General features: G+C 34.0%; 4 protein-coding genes and 1 pseudogene across 4 annotated transcripts; 3 read left to right on the top strand and 2 right to left on the bottom strand.

Moving 5' to 3' along the window:
* Positions 1-889: 889 nt before the first annotated feature.
* On the bottom strand, positions 890-2,453 carry LOC111212888 (F-box protein At1g11270-like). Its single transcript, XM_022714513.2, has 2 exons — positions 2,302-2,453; positions 890-2,192 (listed from the first exon to the last, which is right to left on the bottom strand). Exon 2 carries the CDS (start codon positions 2,190-2,192, stop codon positions 969-971), a length of 1,224 nt encoding a protein of 407 aa, XP_022570234.2. The 5' UTR covers positions 2,302-2,453; the 3' UTR covers positions 890-968.
* Positions 2,454-6,407: 3,954 nt separating this feature from the next.
* Positions 6,408-8,443, top strand: LOC125604764 (annotated as a pseudogene).
* Positions 8,444-8,850: 407 nt separating this feature from the next.
* Positions 8,851-10,282, top strand: LOC125604763 (probable aspartic proteinase GIP2). The gene has a single exon (XM_048774963.1). The coding sequence runs from the start codon at positions 8,948-8,950 to the stop codon at positions 10,103-10,105; it is 1,158 nt and encodes a 385-aa protein (XP_048630920.1). The 5' UTR covers positions 8,851-8,947; the 3' UTR covers positions 10,106-10,282.
* Positions 10,283-13,446: 3,164 nt separating this feature from the next.
* LOC111212887 (stem-specific protein TSJT1-like) lies at positions 13,447-18,073 on the top strand. The gene is made up of 5 exons (XM_022714511.2): positions 13,447-13,854; positions 17,005-17,245; positions 17,327-17,447; positions 17,557-17,666; positions 17,771-18,073. Exons 1-5 carry the CDS (start codon positions 13,652-13,654, stop codon positions 17,798-17,800), a joined length of 705 nt encoding a protein of 234 aa, XP_022570232.2. The 5' UTR covers positions 13,447-13,651; the 3' UTR covers positions 17,801-18,073.
* LOC111212886 (ATP-dependent (S)-NAD(P)H-hydrate dehydratase-like) lies at positions 17,924-20,532 on the bottom strand. The gene is made up of 11 exons (XM_048774960.1): positions 20,090-20,532; positions 19,886-19,962; positions 19,689-19,798; positions 19,473-19,596; positions 19,316-19,378; positions 19,065-19,228; positions 18,915-18,976; positions 18,768-18,834; positions 18,637-18,687; positions 18,412-18,543; positions 17,924-18,329 (listed from the first exon to the last, which is right to left on the bottom strand). Exons 1-11 carry the CDS (start codon positions 20,319-20,321, stop codon positions 18,302-18,304), a joined length of 1,110 nt encoding a protein of 369 aa, XP_048630917.1. The 5' UTR covers positions 20,322-20,532; the 3' UTR covers positions 17,924-18,301.
* Positions 20,533-21,004: the final 472 nt, after the last annotated feature.

Genomic DNA, 21,004 nt, shown 5'->3' with positions numbered 1-21,004 from the left:
ACCAAGAAACGTGATTTCATTCAATAAGCAGCGATATATTAGCACAGGCAGTGGAGACAGAAAAAAAGAACAAAGTAAAACATACATGACGAGGTTAATGACTCTTTAACTGCGTCTGAGCTATGATTAACTGACAAACTTCCAAGAGGCTTTGGTTCCTTTATCAAAGGGATCTGAACTTTGAGATACTGATGACCTTCCAGTAGACTTTGCCTCCTTTGGGTTTTGCGAAACTGATAATCTTCCATGAGACTTTTGTTTCACTTTCTAAGAACCATTTCTGAGAGTAAACTTTGAGCTGTTATCATTCAGAACTGGTTGATCTCTGCCTGAGCCCGAGATTCTCTCTGGGTGAAAATTTGACTGAGTGGCGCTGAGGATGTCATTAAAATTTGAGAGGGTTTAGAGATTAAAAAAGAAACTATGGAACAGGTCAAACTATCAGAAAGTATGCAGGAGAAAGAGAGATATACCGACAAGTCTACAACCCACACGCCTACACAGTTTTGATTATTATATGAGCAATCAAGAAGCTTTCCCTCGTGAACGTTCAGTTTGACCATCCAACATCGACTCCATCTTACTGGCTCCCATGAGAAAATCTACAATTTGCATGGAGGCACTCACCAGGCTTCTGCTCTTTCTGGGCCTCCTTCCTTCTCCGAGTTGTTGGTGATATCAACAAAATCACCTGTAGCCGCATCTCTAATGAGAATATATATATATATTCAAATGAAACCTTCAAAATAGATGGACACACGATTTGCATGCATATATATATATATTCAAACGCGAAAATGATGAGGTTATAAGGAGAAGAGACAATCTCTTCAGATCATTGCTAGTTTCCGAGGCATCTATTTATATAGATAAACAGCCAAGAAGGAAAAAAAAAAAAAGAGCTTTGTATACAGCAGCAATAAGACAAAGTTAAAAATTACAATGGTTCAAATGAAGTATGAAATAGATTAGTTGGGTGAAAGGGAGAATAAAGAATCGAAATGACAAACGGGATAGCCAAAGACGCCCACGGGTGATAAAACTTTATGATAAGATTTGGTATGGAGATCATGTATCACCATTGGTTGCATAAGTGCAGGACCAAAGAGTAACTTGGTCTTCTTCTCCAGAAGCGCTACTGGCAATGCAACTGGTAATGGAAAATGAGGAAGCTCCTCAGGCAAAGAAAAGGTTTTGGTGAGATCTATTGTACAGATTTCCTTCCACGAGGTATTGTTGGTGTGTAACAACAAGGACCATATCACTTGGGTGGGCCAGTTTCTTTGGGATAGGCACAAGCTGTTGTCGAGGATGCACATGACGACTTGCTGAGGTTCAGGTATATGGGAAAAGGGAGCTTGACAGATGACTTGAAAAGTTTCACTGTGAAGATCAAAAGACAAGACCTTGGCACACTCGGTTAACCAATAAAGTGACCCATCAAAATACACAGGCTTATGGCCATCCAAAATCCGATACGGAGAAGCAGGGACAAGGTACCTCCAAGCATTAGTGCTAAAGTCGAAAACCTCACAAGTAGTAGTGTTGTCTAGGCGGCGGCCAAATTCAGCTGAATTACATAACCAGACGGGCTTGTAGGTGCCTGTGAATTTGTCTTTGCCGAATCCAAGTTGAGGGTTTGGGGTATCCCAGGCTGATTCGGTTTTACACATGTTGGAGAGGAGCTGTTGGACTCTAGAAAGAGGAAAACTTTGGTGCCATCTGGTCGCCGGATTCGCCACCATGTTAGGTGTGTGGTGAGAAAAGAGGCATATAAGACCATCACAACTACCATAGCAAACCTTGGTGTTGGGAATAGATGGGAACTTGCCCGTACGAATCATTGACGACGACCCCAAGACAGGGATGATTCTCACTTCATCATCATCATCATCATTATTATACTCGGTCACATAAAGAAAATCTGGATCTCCCGATTGCTGCGATTGCCTCAACTGTGCCTCTTTAAAACGGAGGGACTCGATTGTGGATTTCCACTTCTTTGATACACATTTAAACCTCAGCAGACACTTCACAGCAAGTCTCGTGAGGATGAGCTCCACAATTTCGTCTGGTAGCGATTCCACCACACTTGTCGATGACCAGCCATGTCTTCTCAGCATTGTCTGATTCATCATAACAGATGGTCCAGACCCGCTTCTTTTATACACTGCACCAGCATCCGAGTCCATCTAGGAATCGGAAAACAAAAAAAATTCCATTAAACTCTCTATTGAAATTTTGATTACCAATAGTAAAATCAAAAAAAAAAAAAAAAAACAACAAAGATTTCCGCTTTACCTTTTATTCTGGGATGATGTTGCCGAAGCGGCGCTTACAGGCGGAGAAGAGAGACAGACAGGTATCTCTCTCTTGCGTCTCGCCCTATGCAACCTTTATCTTCTTTTTTTCCTCTGTTTGATTTCCAATTAACCTTTGTATAATAATTTATACTAGTTTTCCAATTATAAACACCATATATTTTCTATTTAATGTAATATTTCTATTTCTTATATTATGTATTTATTTATTTATCTAAAATTACTTTTTAAAATTTGGAAAAATACACCTTTTTTCTTTTCAAACTATACTTTTTTTTTATTATATGTGTAAAATAAACTTATTCTGATTAAAGTAAGAAATTAAAAATTTTAATAACTCATATCTAAATTTGAAAATATTATTATTATTATGATTACTTAATTTTATTTTTTACTAGATATGAGCTTGTGCGTTGCAACGGGTTTTCTTTCATGTTTTAGTTTAGAAATAAAAATTAGTATTATATAAATTATTTGACAAATCATAATTTTAATAAGAAAAAATAGAGAAAAATACTATTAAATAATTTTAAAACTAATTTTTTTTATAAAAAATGTTTTTATCATCTTTTATCTATTTTATTAATCATCAAATATTTTAACAGATGTAAAAAAATTAAAATTACTATCAAATAATCATTTACCATTATCTTTTCTTTAGGATTTTAGAAAAGAAAAATTAGTATTAGATTTTTCTTTAGAATTTCTAAAAAGGATAAAAAACTAGTATTAACTAATTTTAAAAATTAAATTTTTACTATTAAATAATTTTGATTTTCTTAAAAAAATTATTTCTCTATTTCTTAGTATATATATTTAATCATGAGATATTTTAAAACATGTCACAATATTAAAATAAAATACTATCAAATAATCATTTGGCAATTATATTTTACTTCAAATTTTAAAAATCGAAAAAATACTATTTAAAAATGTATATAATTATTTTTTAACCAAAATCATCTTTTATTATCTTAGCATGTTTTTTTTAAGGAAAAATGATTGCTGACTATATGAAGTATTGATTATCACATGCTAACCATGCAAACTAAACAAATGTATACTTAGCTACACGAAATATTTATTATGCATGGCAACATCCTTCAACTTTATGATGTTATGTAGTTAGCATCACGAGTTTAATTCCATATCCAAAAAATGATGTGTATGTTAGAGACCGTTTAAATCTCTCGTTACAACAACGAAAATGTGACGTACCTGATGGTAATTTACCTAATTAGATTTTGACCAGTGTTTTAAAATCGTAAAAATATTTTTAACAAAATCTAATTTACAAAATCAAAACAGAGTTTTTCATAAACAGAATTTCCATTCATTTAAACTAAGTAAACCTTTCATATTAGATTCTTATTATTTGATTATTTTTATTCTTAAAAGTATATAATTAATAATTATATACGTAAGATTATGTTTGGTATAAGTTGACATCAAATAAGTTTTAAACAAATAAAATTTTTGAGTTAGTAAATTGACAGCAAATAAGTTTTATAATTAAAAAAAAATTCAAAGAATTATATATCCCACAATTAATCAAACAAATTACAATTTTTTAGTAAAACTTCATAACAAAACAGATTAAAATAATTAAAAAAAAACAAAACAGAGTAATAAAAATAAAAATAATAGAATTATATAGTTTTAAAAGACACTAAAATAAAAATGTTAAAACATTACTTATTAAAATTTCATAACAAAACAGATTAATATAAATAAAAGAAATACAATTATATAGTTTTAAAGCTACAAATAAAAATGTTAAAACACTATACTTATCATGTTAAAACATATTGATTTTGTAAATTAGATTTTGTTAAAAATATTCTTCGCTTTTAAAATGTGGGTCAAAATCTAATTTTAGTTAAATTATAGTCGGATGGGTCATATTTTAACTGTGGAAACAAGATATTTAAACGATCTCTAACATCCACATAGGTTTTTGGATAAATGAAATTAAACTCGTGATGTTAACTACATAACATCATAAAGTTGAGGGATGTTGTCATGCATAACATATACTTCGTGTGGCTAGGTATATATTAATTTAGTTTGCATGGTTAGCCATGTGGTGACCAATACTTCATGTAGCTAGCAATCATTTTTCCTTTTTTTAATTATGATATAGTTTAACACACATCACAATTTTAAAAGTATAACTGACATGTGTCACAATCATGTTAATTAACAACTTTGAAAAATACAGCTTAATATAATTTTTACAAATTATTTTCAAATCTTTGTTTTGTTTAAGATTTTCTAAAAACAAAATTTTCTAAAAAAATACTACTAAATAATTTTTAAATTTACCTTTTTACTATTAAATAAATACTTTTTAAAAAGTTCATCTTTATTATCCTATTATATATATTTTGATATTATATATTTTAACACATGTCACAATATTGAAAAGTAAAACTACTATCAAATAATAGTTTTCAATTATCTTTTCTTTAGGATTTAGAAAAGGAAAATTAGTATTTGATAAATTATTATACTAATATTTTTTTCCTTAGAATTTTTAAAAAGGAAATGTTCTAGAAAATTACTATTAAATAATTTTACTATTAAGTAAATAAGAAAGTTATTTCTTTTCCAAAATTCGTTCTCTATTTTCTTAGTATATATATTTTTATCATGAGATATTCTACCACATGTCACAATATTAAAAGAAAAACTACTATCAAATAGTAGTTTGCAATTATCTTTTATTTAAGATTTTAGAAAATTAGTATTAAATCATTTATTTTAATAATATATTTTTCTTTAGAAATTTTAAAATGGAAATTTTCTAACAAATTAATATTAAATAATTTTAAAATTATTTTTTTTACTATTGAATAATTTTGAAATTTTCTTAAAAAAATTGTTTCTCTATTTTCTTAATATATGTATTTTAATCATGAGATATTCTAACACACGTCACAATATTAAAAATAAAATTACTATAAAATAATCGTTTTACAATTATATTTTATTTTAGATTTTGAAAATCAGAAATTACTCTTAAACAATATATATAATTATTTTTGAACAAAAATTATTATTATTATCTTAATATATTTATTTTTAATTATGATATAGTTTAACACATATCACAATTTAAATATATAATTGATTTGTGTCACAATCATTTTAATTAGCAAGTTTGAAAAACCAACATCAATATAATCTTTTACAAAAAAATTCAATTTTTTTTTGTTTGGGGATTTTTAAAAGTAAATTTTCTAAAAAAATACAAACAAATACTTTTTAAGTAACTATTAAATAAATTTTTAAAATAATTTATCAAAATTCATCTTTACTATCCTATTATATATATATTATAATCATTATAACACATGTCATCATATTAAAATGAAAACTACTATCATATAATAGTTTGCAGTTATCTTTTGTTTATGATTATAAAAAAAGGAAAAATACTATCAGATAATAATTATAATTACTTTTTAACAAATTTTTTTTGTTATTATCTTAATATATATATTTTTATTATGAGATGAATTCACACATGTCATAATCTTAAATATATAATTATCATGTGTTGCGATCATTTTAATTAGTAACGTTAAAGAACAAAACTTTATATAATAAAATAACATCTTCTATTATTGATATCAAATCAATGTAACATATTATATGAATCAGAAATTACATCAAACATGTTGTTGAAATGAATTTTTAATAGAAGTAACGATAACACGATATTTCCTAACACATTTCATAAGATAGGCTGATTGGCCGGCTAATCTCCACTTTGTTTCTGAATCAAGAACCGTCAAGTGTCCGAGAATGCAAATGAGGTTCTATGCATTATTTCCTAATGCGTCTCGCTCTATGCAACCTTTATCTTGTTTTTTTTTTTCCGATTTATACTAGTTTTCCAATTATAAGCAGCGTATATTTTCTATTTAATGTAATATTTCTGTTTCTTATATTATATATTTATTTTTTATCTAAAAATACTTTTTAAAATTTGGAAAATACACCTTTTTTTCTTTTCAAACTATACTTTTTTTATTATATGTGTAAAATAAACTTATTCTGATTAAAGTAAGAAATTAAAAATTGACGTGGGGATCTGCTCTTCGGATTTCAGTTCTGTTGATCCTTGTAGCTGCAATCGTCCTAGCTTTCTATTTCCTCCCCGTCGAGCAGGTCCGTGAATTGCCAAAATTAAGGTTTCAAAATTAAGGTTTCTTTGTTGTTTTCTCGAAATTCATTTGCTTTTCTTTTGATTTTCTGCTGAATTGCCTCATTTGAGGTGGTTTCATAGCAATGAAGTTTTGAGCTTTTCCATCTTTTTTTTTGTGCTCATTTTGACCCTTTGCATATGGTTTATGAGCAACTTTTGTGGTTATGTGTGTAAAACTATTCAGAGTCTTCTCTTTTGAATTCGTTTCATTTACCAAGTAGCGGTTTCTAGCATTGGCTAGTTCTATATGAAACTTACTGTCTCTCTTTGTGTGTGTTTCAGCTTCTGAGGGATTTTTTATTATGGGTTGAACAAGATCTAGGGCCTTGGGGACCGCTTACCCTGTAAGTGTTTCTCCTTTTTGCTTTTTTTTTTTGAGCTATGAAACTAATTATGTCTTGAGTGAGTTGTAGCTGTGAGCTTATTAAGCTTTTATATCTGTTTAACCATGGGTTTGGAAACATAAGAGTTAGGAGGCCTTTTTACCTAGTTACTGAACATCTCTTTCTTTTGTAATATGTGTAGAGCTGTTGCCTACATTCCTCTTACAGTTCTGGCTGTTCCTGCCTCTGTTCTTACGGTATATACATCACATCCTAATTCTTTTGTGTGTACTACATAACGACTGCCATTCTCCACTCTCAACTTTTCGTTGTTAGAGTGAAAAGGTTTATCTATAAATTTGAGAAATCTTATTTTGGTTGAGGCTGTAATATTCAGATCGGTGGCGGCTACCTCTTTGGACTACCAATTGGTTTTGTGGGGGACTCGGTCGGGGCCACGCTTGGCTCTGGAGCAGCATTTCTTCTAGGCCGTACGGTAAGTCTAGAAGATTTGCAGACATATGCTATCTTTTTACTTACATGATGAATGTTCTTATGCAGATTGGAAAACCTTTTGTAGTTGCAAAGTTGAAGGACTATCCTCAGTTTCAGTCGGTGGCTCTCGCTATTGAGAAATCCGGTTTCAAGGTGAGAACTAATGCGAGTTTTAATCATCATATTCATGCAAAAACTGAATGTAGATATGCTTGTTGCTCCGGCTTGCTCCACTTCTCCCCTTCAGCATGTTGAACTACCTCTTATCTGTAACTCCAATCACGCTGGGACCATACTTGCTTTCTTCTTGGTTAGGGATGATGGTAATTTTCATCTAATCCACTTCTCTCCATGATAAATGTTTAGTTGTGAGATCAAAAGAATACAGTTTAATGCATTGTTAACTTGGCAGCCAATAACGCTTGCGTTAGTGTACGTTGGAACTACTCTAAAAGACCTTTCTGATGCGACTCACAAGTGGAGTGAACTATCTTTCGGTCACTGGGTAAGATCCCCACAAGCTTAAGTACATTATCACCTTCTTTTTCAATCTCTTTTCTGACTAATATTTGGTAATTTGCAGGCATCCTTGATTCTGAGCCTTGTAGTATCCGGTTAGTTGGAAAGTTACTTATGGTCTTTATGAACCTGCAAAGATGTACAGATTCACTTATGTTTCTTTCTTTCTTTTGCAGTGATATTGATGGTGTGTGTTACTAAGGTGGCACAGAACGCTCTAAGAAAAGCTTTAGCAGAGCACGGAGGAGACATGAACGGAGCGGTTGCTGCCTCGCCTGAGCTTAACGATGTGGTTGATGCTCCGGCTGATTTAAATGAGCCGCTCTTGATAAAGATAGATTCTCAATCACCTCAGGACCAAGAAAACCAGAGTCATGAAAAAAGCTGCTGGTTAAATTACTTTGTACAATAATCTTATCATTAACTTACAAAGCTACAAAACATAGGTTCGCTGGGGAAAAAAAGACAGCCGTCAATGCATATATATATCGTTCTAGAGTTCTAGCTATTGGTTCTTGGGTTTTGTATAAGAACATAGATTAATAAATTATCCAAAAATCTTCTTTTTTACTCTTCGTAGTTTTGAGATGTAACTACTAACTACATAAACAAAACCAGCGAATTCACAAGTCACCGGGGGAAAGTCCAAAAATCTATTAGGCCATAATTTGTATACTCAAATGAATTAATTAGCAGGTGGAAAATTAGCAAAGTACTACTCCAACTGGCGCATAAACTCACATGATTGCGGATATTCCCAGAAAATAACAAAATATCTCGACGCATTAAATAAAAAAACTCCCGCCGCACGTGCCAATATTCCTCTAGTGGGGCTACCTTTCGAAAAATTAAATGGATAAACATTGACCAGAACAAAAAGTCCCCACAATTCGCGAAACGACACGACAGTCTACTCAGCACTTTCCTTAAAACGAACCAATCCTTATCGATTTTCACTCTCAATCTTAACCGGCGACGTCCCACCGCGTCTCACTCTCTCCTCTCTCAAACCAGAACCTAATCCTTTTAAAACCGTCCAGATCCATCTCCCCCCCCCCCTCTCTATCACAATTGTAATGGCATCTTCTACTTCTTGTCTGAATCTCTTCGTCTTATCGTTCCTCTCCGTTCTACTCATTACCAAATCACAAATCTATGATTCGGTCAACGGAGCTGTTTTCCCGATTACTCGAGACCTATCAACAGGTCAACATATCGCAGAGATTCGCCTTGGGGACTCGCCGGAGCCAGTTAAGCTCGTGGTGGATCTCTCCGGTCCGCTTCTATGGTTCGACTGTTCCTCGGGAAATCTTTCCACGTCGCGAAGTCTGATATCAGGAAGCTCAAGCGGCTGTGTGAAAGTTGATTATGTCGGAGCTTCATCGCGTGGAGACCAGAACGCTGATTGCGATTTGCTCGTCAGAAACGACGTCGTTGGGATTACGGCGAGAGGAGAGCTCGCAACAGACGTCTTATCACTCGGATCTGTTTCTTCTCAGGGAACCGTTGATCCACTCTTCGCATGTGCACCTCCGTTGCTGTTACGTGGGCTCGCTAGTGGAGCCCAAGTAGTAATGGGCCTTTCCAAGGCCCAAATCTCTCTCCCTTCACAACTCGCCGCGGAAACCAGCGAACGCCGTCGTTTAACTGTTTATTTCTCGCCGTCGAACGCCGTCGTGTCAACGAGTTCGGTGGAGGAGGTGTTCGGAACGGCCGCAGCTAGATCGTTGGTCTACACGCCATTGTCTACAAGCTCGAGCGGCGATTACTTAATCAACGTGAAATCCATCAGAGTCAACGGGGAGAAGCTCGCCGCCAAGTGTCCGTTATCGGCGGAGCTAAGCACGTTAGTTCCTTACACGACGCTAGAGAGCTCGCTCTACGCGGTGTTTGCGGAAGGTTACGTTAAAGCTGCGACTAACGCTAAATCGGTGGCTCCCGTAGCACCGTTCGGTCTCTGCTTCACGAGTACGTCTTCGGCTGAGGTAGAGTTTCCGGCGGTTGAACTCGCTTTGCAGAGCGAGATGGTGAGGTGGAGGATTCAGGGGAAGAATCTATTGGTGGATGTTGGTGGTGGAGTCCAATGCTTGGGTATTGTGAACGGCGGGTCAAACCGGGTCAACCCGATTACAATGGGTGGGTTACAGTTAGAAGGCTTTGTATTGGACTTTGATTTGGGTAACTCGATGATGGGGTTCGGACAAAGAAATTCCTTCCGACCAGAAGCTTTGTAGTTAAAAACATCTGATATTAACACGTAGATGTTGTCAGTTTTGCGTCTTTGTATGTTTTGTGTCGACATAAGAGTACCGTTTCTTACATGAGTTACTGTAAGCAACTCTACTCATTTACACTAATATAGTTTGTTGGTCGTGATACATAAATTTAAATTCAAACAGTGTCTGTTAACATCCGCCGTAGAGGAAAGCCTTGAAAGGATGAAATAAGATGCAGAGGCGAAGGAGCCAGCAAGGATGATGGAGTTTGTGCAATACCTATGTATAGATATGTAGCATTCTTACATGCCCACAGCGACTTTAACCATGACCAAACCTCTCCTCTAAGGCTCAACCCCATGTACAGAGTTATCATCAAACATTCATATAGGAGTAGCAGTGACTACAATTCTTAAATTCTACTGCATAAATAATTTATTGTAGTTTTTAGCATTACAAGATTCACATAAACCATACGGAATAAAAAGATTGAAATGAAAACTAAAGCTTGGGGATGGCCCGATTATCGGGTTGTTGTAAACGCCGAGTCGAATCGGGTTGGCCCAACTATGACACCTTTGTATTAGATTTTGTTTGTTTTGTGTACTTTCACTGACTGTCGCTTGTTTTTTATTTCAATAATTTCATGCCAAATATTATTGTTTTTTGTTTATTGTCTAAGAATTTTATATAGTATTTTTTGACCAAATTTTTATATAGTATTTCTTGGACCTGAATTCAAAATCTGTTCCAAAATTGAGTTTTAGTATAAGAGAAAACCGCCAAAAAAAAACGCACAGAAAATAGGTAGGACATACTCCATTGTGATCGTATCAAAGAAAACAACCAAACAGCCAAAAACATTATGAACAATCGCGATATTACCAAAAACTAAAAAGAAATAAGAAAGCAACATAATATTTACACATGAAGACTTTTATGTTTTTGTAGTTTGTAAAAGCTAAGGTGAATGAGATGGGTGACCATTTTCGCCTATAGATCATTGTATCAACGATGGTCCAACAATAATTGTTAAGTTTAAATATACGGAAGCTTTAGGTCTACACATCCCCAGTCCACACCGTATTTGTAGACAAAATAACAGTTTCACATGACTTATTAACTATTGTATGTTAGATAATCATATGTGGCAAAGAAAACTTATATATGCCATCTTCAAATGAGATAAATATCTTGTTTTGAAATAATTTTTGGAAATTTTGTAAAGATGTTGATTTCGATTGTATAACATAACAATATCAGAGTCGTTTTCAGCTGTAGCTGCCAGAGCCCCAGGTCCAAGCTTGATGCTTGCTACTCCTCAAGTATTTCTTTTTGTTTTCTATAGTTGTTTTCTGGTGGAGATAAGAGAACAACACAACTAGTGGCTTGTTTATAATAAAATAAAATTATTATGTATTTTGTTAACATCGACAAAACAAAATGATAACGTCAGTAATTGTTTTCAGTTACTTTATAGTATTATCATCAATATTTTTAGGGAATATAATTTTAAGATTCTAGTTTGATTATAATTAAAAAGACAAAATCCCAATACTATATACATAATAATCTTATAATATTTAATCATGCATATTCTTGGACATTGGACAATAGATAAAACAGTAATTGTCCATTCAAAATCTCTAAGTATATAAAGTTAAAAAAAAACTCTTAACTCTACCACCAGGATTGAACAATGTCCTAAACGAAATATGTTTGGTATGACCTTATTGGCTACCAAATAATATGCTCTCTCTCAAATAATTTCTTCGGTCCACATTTGTTTATTCTAACATTTTGTCGGTTATTGTGGTCTTTGATACATTTCTCGAAATAGTTTTAAGTTTTTATCTTATACATTTCTCGGTTGTTATTACCAAACCTTTTATTTTGTTCTATGGTTTCCTTTTTTGAATGTGTCATTTTCTTAACTAGTGGTCAATAATCTTCAGCAACTCACCTATCTTCGTATTTAATTTGGAAAAGTAAGTTGGTTTATGTGCGCAAACATTTATTGCATAAGGTTGTGTTTTGTTTTACAACGAACTTTGTGGATCAGTCTACGCACCACTCAAATTTTGAATTTTATTAGCAGACATGGATTGGTTTACATTAGACCAAAATTTACTAAAAGACAGCCCCAAATACAAAAACAAAAACAGTGGGCGGCTCACTGTTCTAAGATTCTTAATATTCTTTTTTTTTTAATCAACACAACACATCTCATTTTCTATACAAAAACTGCAACTGAAACTATAGGCCCTCGTATAAGCTCCTCGTGAAAGTTTTAAATTATTCCGCAAGGTCTAATGTCGCACAAGGTTTGGAACCTTTTTTTTTTTCTTTTGACAAAACAAGGTTTGGAATCTTTGATGAATTTATAGTGAACATATCATAAATTATCATTAAAACATGTATAATTTCAGTTTTTCTTGTACACAATGAGACATGTATAATTTGGAACCCGTAGCTGTCTTAGTTCTTTTGTCAACATTTAATTTTAATCTGACATACCATAAATTTCTAAATTTTAAAGATATTATATTATCGAAATATGTCCATTTAAATTAGGTTCAAGTTGCTTTCAGAAAACGAACTCTACAATCTCTCCTAGTTCATTGGCAAATAAAACATATCTGACTGTTGTTAAAAAAAACATATCTGATTTTGACAAAAGAAATATGAACCACACCAACACCAAAATAAATATCTGAGTTATGGTTGGTGATTTAATTCTAGGACGATCGACTTAGTAAAAAGCACTTAAAAGTAGAATAGACACGGTAATTTATCATTTTATTAGTTGTCAGGCTCTGTTTGATGCATGTTACACTTCACCGGTTACATCCTACTATATATAATAATTAGCTTCGTTTATAAATTTTTGCTGATTTTTCTAATAAAATAGAGCGAAGACAATGGTTTAAAAAGTTGTAACTTGTGAGAGCAGTGTATAAATTAAAGTGTATGATATCTTTTCTGTTTTACGAAAAGTGTTTGCTGGCTTCAAATTGAAATAAAATAAAATTTCAAAAAAAGAGCTAATTACCAGCAGTTTTACAATAATAAAAAATCAATAGTCATTTACTATTACAATGATTTTTTATTTCTTAATTTTCATTACATATTCACAACGATTTAAGAGTTTAAAATAAAAAAATTATATAATTGAAGTAAATTTTCTATTCGTCTATTTGAGAAGAAGATGGATAAGACTATAAGACAAGGCACGACAAATGGCAACATAGGTCCCACTAAAACTAGAATCTGACGCTCGAGAATGATCCTATCACCTCCGTGTGGGACCAACGTATTATTGACGTTAATTTCAGTGCAAAGAAACTAAAGAACGAAGAACCAATAGAAGAATCATGAAGACTTGAAATGACGAAAATGCCCACGATATCGTCATCATCCTCCTATATTAATAAACACCATTTCTCTCCTTTGTCATCAACCTCCATGTCCGATATATATCTAGCAGAGAAGCAACTCAAAGTTTTAATTTTCTAGTAGACTAGTTTTTTTTTTCTCGTGGATCATTATCTAAGAAGAGAGGAAATGTTGGGAATTTTTAGCGGAGCTATAGTATCATTGCCGGAAGAGCTGGTGGCCGCCGGCAGCAGAACTCCGTCGCCGAAGACAACCGGAGCGGCTCTAGTTAACAAGTTTGTCGAGAAAAACCCATCCGCTGTGACCGTACAAGTCGGAGACTATGTGCAGCTTGCGTACACCCACCACAAAGAGAGTCCTCTCCGGCCAAGGTGAGACCGTCGGCTATTTACTTGTTTTCATTTATTTATTTTTGTTAAAATCAGCTTTACGATGATCCCAAAGTCTATGCCGTTCGATTAGATCAATCGGACGGGGGTGAAATACTGACATCATCGTCCAGGGTTTTTAGTTTCGTTGAAAAATAAAATTATTCATTTCCTTATAAACAGCGTAGGTCCATTTGCATGGATCGACCGATTGGAACCATGTTTCGTCCGATTTTATTATCTAAAACCATACTGATAAGAGAGGGAACTAGTGAAGATCATTAATCAAATTAATTCATGTAGATAAAATAGTTTTATATATAATCTCAACTGGATTCCAATTTACACAGAATGGTGTTATTCTTTTGCACTCCATTACTTCAAACTAGGCCTGGGCATTCGGGGTCCCAATCGGGTTTCGGTTTTGTCCAATCGGGTCTCGGTTTTTCGGGTTTATCAAAATCAGCCCCATTCGGATTATATAAAAATTCGGTTCGGGACCGGTTCGGGTTTTATCGGGTTCGGATCGGGGTTAGTAAATCTTCAAAGAACCGGTACAACCCGGTGTACTTTCGGGTTTTGGGTTCCAACCGGTTCTTCGATTTTAAAGTACTTGATTTATACCTATTTTGTAACCAAAACATAAGTAAAATCGGTTCTTCGGGTTTAAAGTACTTGATTTGTACCTATTTTGTAACCAAAACATAAGTAAAATCGATTCAGAAATAAGAAAAAAACATCAAACATGATCATTCAAAGTCAAACGAAAGGTATACGTTGTTATTGATAGAAAGAAAACCAATAAATGAAATCATAAAACGAAAAATTAAGTTCTCATGAAATGAAAAAAATTATTCAATGAAAATAAAACCAAAATCTAAAAATTTCAAGCCTCAACCGCCACTTTCAACCATCAACCTTCATGTAGTAGATAGTTATTGTATATGTTTAATAATATCTTAGTGTATTTTGGCTACATATTAGGAATTGAGATCATGTTTGGTACAAGTTTTTTTTTGGCATTTTGAATGTTTCGGGTTCTATCGGATATCCATTTAATTTCGGGTTCGGTTCGGATAATACCCATAACCCGAAATACCATAAAACAAGATCCATTCGGTATTTATGTCGGGTTCGGATTCATTTTCATCGGATCGGATTCGGTTCGGATTTTCGGGTTCGGTTTATTTGCCCAGCCCTACTTCAAACTAGGGTGATGTGTTTGTGGTGTAGTCAGTAGTGTGTGGGACACAAGCAATAATGAAAGAGTAAAGTCCAAATATATTTATTCTAAAAAGATAATTTCTATATTTTTGACAAAAAAGATATATTTCTATATATTAGTATATATATATTGAGAAATATGCATATACATCATATGTAACCTTTATAAAATGTATTAATTCGTTACTACAACTTAAATTAAGTACTTATCCAAGAAAAGATTACATTGGTTAAAAATCATCTCTCAACCTATATATGGATCCAGGTGTTTTATTTTATTTTATTTTTTTTGGGGGGGGGGGGGGGGGTGAGCAAAGAATTAATTTATCAGAAAGATATCGATCCAATCACATGTTATACTCGTAAATTGAAAGATAAAAAATGTTAGATTAATGGACCAATGATGTGGCACAACACAATCACTATTTACTGTACATGATATCAGTTTTCTCAATGACATAGTGTGGTAGAAGAAGTCACAATACAAAACCCATCAACAAATCTATATACATATGGTATGTCCAAATCTACAAAAGGCAACTTTGGTTGGTCCACCAAACCCCACAAACCATTTGTATAGATAGATAGTCTTATACCAAAAAAAAAAGAATTATTATGCCTTGCTTTCTATGTTAGCATCCATGATTGCATGTCTATTTAACGATCTAATGCTGACTCACCTTTCTCACTATTCTCCATCTTTAACTTTAACAATTGCAACTAGATCTTGATCCGCGCTACAAAACGCGGATATATTGTTTGTTTTGTTTTTTCGGTATATTTTTTATATATAGCTTAAAATGAATATCACCCCGTTCCTGGTTGAAAAAAAAAAAGAATATCACCCGTTCCACATTCATAAAATCAGTTACATGTAAAAAGTAGTTAAATGAAATAGGTATGTGTTTTGCTCGTAGGAAGCAACAAACATATCAATATACAATACAGTTATCAATATTATTTAGTATATGAACTTTAAGATTTTTAAAATAATTTCAATGGGTTATTCGAACCAGAACTAAAATTTAAAAATATCTGAATGAGGCTAAAATATTAAACTCCGAAAACCCAAAATCCGAATTAGATCCTAACCAAATCGGAATGAGTACTCGAACGACCACCTCTAATTTCTGTATAAGATATTGTATAGGTTTAGACACATTTATCCAGAACCAAAAAACTAAAACCAAATGTAAACCTAATTCATAAATAATCAAGTGAATCATATATCTCTGGAACCAAAAAATTGAATTGAACGGAACCAAACCGCTAACCAAATAGGTATCCAAAATTTTAAAATGGAATTATATACCCACAAATATTAATTATACTTAATTTTTAAATAGTTAAATATACTAAAAATACTATTTATTAACAAAATTACCCGAATATTTTTATCCATAAATTTAAAATTATCTAAATTATTTGATATTTTTATTCAAACCGTCCGATATTTAAAGCTGGTATAATTATTTATTTATTTGTAAACATAGTTATTGATACTATGAATATAAATGCTATTAATTGTTATTGATAATGTATATACAAAATGGTATCAGACATGCGAAAATCAAAGCATCTAATAGATGAATTGGTTGGTGTCAATGATTGTAGTCGAATACTTTTTCCACTCAAAGTAATGCATCCCGAAATGATAGGAAGTAAAGGGAAGATGAGGTTATTTTTTTTCATTTTTTTTTCATCGGGAGGTTATAAAATACCAAGGGAAGAGGAGGTTATAATATATATATACATGTCATGGCAGTTAAATTTTTAAGAAAGTGGGTTATAAATAATTGGACCAAACAAATATCAATTGGTCATACATGAGTTTTAATAGAATAGATAGATACCCTACATTTTGGACTTTGTGACTATATATACATATAGGTTTGTCTTAAGATGTTTTCTGTTTGAATTTATATGTAGGTCATTTGGGGCTAAGGATGAGATATTCTGCTTGTTCCAAGGCTCACTTGACAACCTAGGAAGCTTGAAGCAGCAATACGGGCTTGCTAAGAATGCAAATGAGGTTCTTTTGGTCATTGAGGCTTACAAGACTCTCCGTGACAGAGCTCCATACCCTGCCAACCATGTAGTGGCTCACCTAAGTGGCGACTTCGCCTTTGTGGTCTTCGATAAATCAACATCCACTCTGTTTGTAGCTTCTGTAAGTTTTTCTTAACCCTTTTATGACCTGTGAGGAGCTAGATTGAATTTGGCTGTGAAAATCGGTTTTAATTTGGTGTAGGACCAAGAAGGTAAGGTTCCATTGTATTGGGGGATAACAGCTGATGGGTATGTGGCATTTGCTGATGATGTTGAGTTGCTAAAAGGTGCTTGTGGCAAGTCTCTTGCTTCTTTCCCTCAAGGTTTGTTTTCTTCATATTTTTTTTTGTTTCACTCCGACGTTTAAGATTTTTATGACATTAGAAGCTAGATTGGGAGCTATTTAAATGGTTGTGCTTGCATGCATTGCAGGCTGCTTTTACTCGACTGCTTTAGGTGGGCTAAGGAGCTTTGAGAACCCTAAGAACAAGATCACTGCCATTCCTGCTAAAGAGGAAGAAATTTGGGGAGCCACCTTCAAGGTGAATAATTCTTCAAGATTAAGAAACCATATGTAGTTTTATTTTTTTTCCTCAGTAATATTTTAATAAGGCTCACATAGCACAAACAATGGTGGTGGAAACAGGTGGAAGGAGCAACAGTTCTTGCAGATTGAAAATCGAAACTCTTCAACAGCAAAAAAATAAAATAAATCGTGCTGTGAAAACAAGAAGCTGTTCTATGAGTTCTTTAAGCTATCAACCAAAACAAGAAGCTGTTCTATGAGTTCTTTAAGCTATGTGATGATGTGATGATGTGTGTAGTGTAGTGTTATATCTCTCTCTTGTCTTTTGCTTCTTTGTATAGCCAGCGTCTGTTTCTTCCTGTTTTAACTGTATTCGTCCTAAATAAGCCATCTCTCTAAAATCCAAAAACCACCTTCTCTTGATCCTTGTATCTCAAGTAAATCTCGAAATTTTCAGTCTGGTTTACAATCTCAAACACGAACCTAAAGAAGTTATACAGAGTGGCAATGAATGGGTCTTGAGTATTGAGTAGTAACTTCTATTTAGGTAATTACAAGATTCAGGTTTTTATTATTGAGAAAACATGAGCAGCTTTTCAAGTTTCTCACAGACAACGAGATGAGTAGAAGGCAGCCATGAGTTGTGCAGATTTAAGATACAGGGCAGATATCCTCCAAACTGTAGAAAGAACCGAAAATATTAATACAGTTTTTGTGCGGATTCTCTGTTATAGTAGCTTCAGCAAGAAAGAATCCCATACCTCTCTCCTAAACATTCGATAATGTCACTTGTGAGAGTTGATCTCTTATGTTTTGTAAAAGCCAGAGATGCAGCCTTTCTCAGCAGGCCAGATGCAGCTATACATCCCAAGATTGCTGGACTCTCAGATGGACTGAAATTTTCAGAGAGTGTAAAAAAAAAAACACTTGCCTCAATCAACCAATGATTGAGCTAGAAAATGGTTGAGATAAAGGAGATGTCTAACCTTTCAGGACCTGATTTAAGCTGTTGCGCCCATGACAGAAACACTGCAACACTAGACGAAACAAATACATGTAGGCGCTCTATTAACCGTGAGTAATCTGATGGTATTTGATCAAAGAATAGTGAACTCACCTCCCAGAGAGAATATCACCTTGGCCACCACATCTCCTTGGGAAACCATATATGCTCACTGATTTTACTGTAAAAAATAAACACAATCAAACTTCACATTCTCAACAACGTTTTCTAAAGAAAAAGACAAGAGAAAAAGTTACTCACCTATCTCTCCATTGCTTATAAGATCAGTTTTCCCTTTCCTCAGAATCGTCACGCCACCAATCCTGAACAACACAGGCGTCTAATATTACTTATCATAACAATAGTTTTTACTTTCTAGGCTATAGTAAACTGAGTTTTGTAACTTCGTACTGTTTGGCCAAAGAACGTAGCTGATCTTCAGCCTTCCCTTCGTCCACTTCACAGTTCAGCACTTTCTGAACCAGGCGCTTATACTCGATCACGTTTGGAGTTAAGACAGCAAGCGGATAGCTCTTGACAAGATCAATTGAATTCGTTACGAGAAACAGCCCGTCCTGCAGAATCATCATACAGAACAAATGAAAAGACAAAAACAATCACAAGATCCGGGAATTAGAAGGAAGCCAAATCACTCTGCTTACCCCATCGACAACAAAAGGAACATTGAACTTCTTGGCAAGAAGCATGATCTTACTCACACACTCCTGGAGATACAGAGTTGTCAAGTCAAAGTCAAAGTCAACCAACCAAAGCATTGAGGACTCAAATTAAGTAAATGTGATGAGAGGAATCTGTTACAAGGAGGAAAGGATCCCTTCCCAAACCAGGACCAATCACAAGGCAATCGAATATTTCCATCCATTTATCCACTTCTCCTATCACTTTATCCTGAACTTTTCTTTTCTCTTCCTCGGTGAACTGACTGAATCCAGATAACAAGATATAGAGATTATGGAAAACTGGCTTTGTAACTAATTAAACTAACAATGTGGACTGGAGCATTCACATTTTCACCTGATGTTGTAGGATTCCTCAAGAACAGGGTGAACTATAAGCTCAGGACTATAGCTCTTAATAACAGGAGCTGCGTCTTTGGTACAGAACACATGAGACAAATCAGCACCCTACAAAGTTTTACCAGACAAGAAGAGATCAGTTTCAAAACCAAAGATGAGTAGAAAGAAGCTTAACAGAAACAGGAAACTACTAACGATTCTCAGAGCTGAAATGGCAGCAAAGTAAGGAGCTCCAGTGTATTCACGACATCCTCCAATCACAGCTATCTTCCCTAAAGCAGATCAAGTTTTACAACACAAAAGAGCTTAACATAAAAGAAAACACCAAAGACTCAAACACTGAAGTTGGAATTTGATTTTAGAAAAAAAAAAAAAGATCTTTTGATATCGAATTCTAACCAGCTTGGCCTTTGTGTCGTTTAGGGTCGAGCGATGGTGTGACGGTTCTAAGAACACTCTCGGCGTCGGCTTCCGATGTGGAACTCATTGCTCTGATGAGATTTGGGAGATGGGTTCTTGAGGCACAAAGAGTTCGTACCAAGAACTGTTGTCTTCTGATCACAGTTGAAGAAGAGAGTGAATGAGAAGTCAACTGTTCAAAGGCGGAGATGACGCCATGCCTCAACAACATTTAGATTGATTCTTTCTACCAAAGGAACTAGAACACACCACCGCTTCCGATACAGCACAAGTATCAGACTCTTAGTGTGAGTCAGAGGGTCTTAAATGTATTCATTTAATTATCTTGTAGGCAAAGGTGAAAATAAAAGGAAAAAATCAGAGTTAGAGATGATGATTGGCCGGTTTAGAGTTTCTCTGAATACTCTTTTCTCTTACAGTTTTATTCAGAGCCTGCTTCAAAACACTGACGTTTGTGGTTAAGTTAATTGGCTAGGGATATATGTAATTAGGTAAAGCATCTTTGGGTGGCTGCATCAGTCAATGATTAGTTTCATAACTCATCAAATAAAAATTAAAAAAAAAAAGGATCGATAAGAAAAACTATATTAAATAATATTCAACTAAAAAAAATTACAAACCGAAAACCGAGAGCAGTAGACTGGTCTATCAACGTCAAACGTGATGATGAAGATGATGATGATGACAATGGTGATGATGGTGATGGTGATAGGGACGAGAGGGCTGGACAGGATGATGATGGCCATGAAGAGTTGGGAACGTTCCATAATTGGCGGCAGAAAGAGTGTTTTGAAACATCTTCTGTGTGACCACCGTTTCAGCCTTTTCCACGTCAATGGATTCTTATGCTCTCGTCGTTGTGCTCGATGCAACGAGCGATAACGCATAAGCAAA

The sequence above is a fragment of the Brassica napus genome, unplaced genomic scaffold (genome assembly GCF_020379485.1).
Source record: "Brassica napus cultivar Da-Ae unplaced genomic scaffold, Da-Ae ScsIHWf_619;HRSCAF=914, whole genome shotgun sequence".
NCBI lineage: Eukaryota > Viridiplantae > Streptophyta > Magnoliopsida > Brassicales > Brassicaceae > Brassica > Brassica napus.
Note: the sequence above shows the minus strand (reverse complement) of the source record. Positions and strands in the feature narration are given on the sequence as shown.

Excerpts from the sequence above, each read along its gene's own strand:
- LOC111212888 (XM_022714513.2), bottom strand. The coding sequence starts at position 2,192 with ATGGACTCGGATGCTGGTGCAGTGTATAAAAGAAGCGGGTCTGGACCA.
- LOC125604763 (XM_048774963.1), top strand. The coding sequence starts at position 8,948 with ATGGCATCTTCTACTTCTTGTCTGAATCTCTTCGTCTTATCGTTCCTC.
- LOC111212887 (XM_022714511.2), top strand. The coding sequence starts at position 13,652 with ATGTTGGGAATTTTTAGCGGAGCTATAGTATCATTGCCGGAAGAGCTG. Across the intron at positions 17,448-17,556 it reads TCTTGCTTCTTTCCCTCAAG|GCTGCTTTTACTCGACTGCT; the intron begins GTTTGTTTTCTT and ends CATGCATTGCAG. Across the intron at positions 17,667-17,770 it reads TTTGGGGAGCCACCTTCAAG|GTGGAAGGAGCAACAGTTCT; the intron begins GTGAATAATTCT and ends TGGTGGAAACAG.
- LOC111212886 (XM_048774960.1), bottom strand. The coding sequence starts at position 20,321 with ATGTTGTTGAGGCATGGCGTCATCTCCGCCTTTGAACAGTTGACTTCT. Across the intron at positions 19,597-19,688 it reads GAGGAATCCTACAACATCAG|TCAGTTCACCGAGGAAGAGA; the intron begins GTGAAAATGTGA and ends ATCTGGATTCAG. Across the intron at positions 19,229-19,315 it reads TTCCTTTTGTTGTCGATGGG|GACGGGCTGTTTCTCGTAAC; the intron begins GTAAGCAGAGTG and ends ATGATTCTGCAG.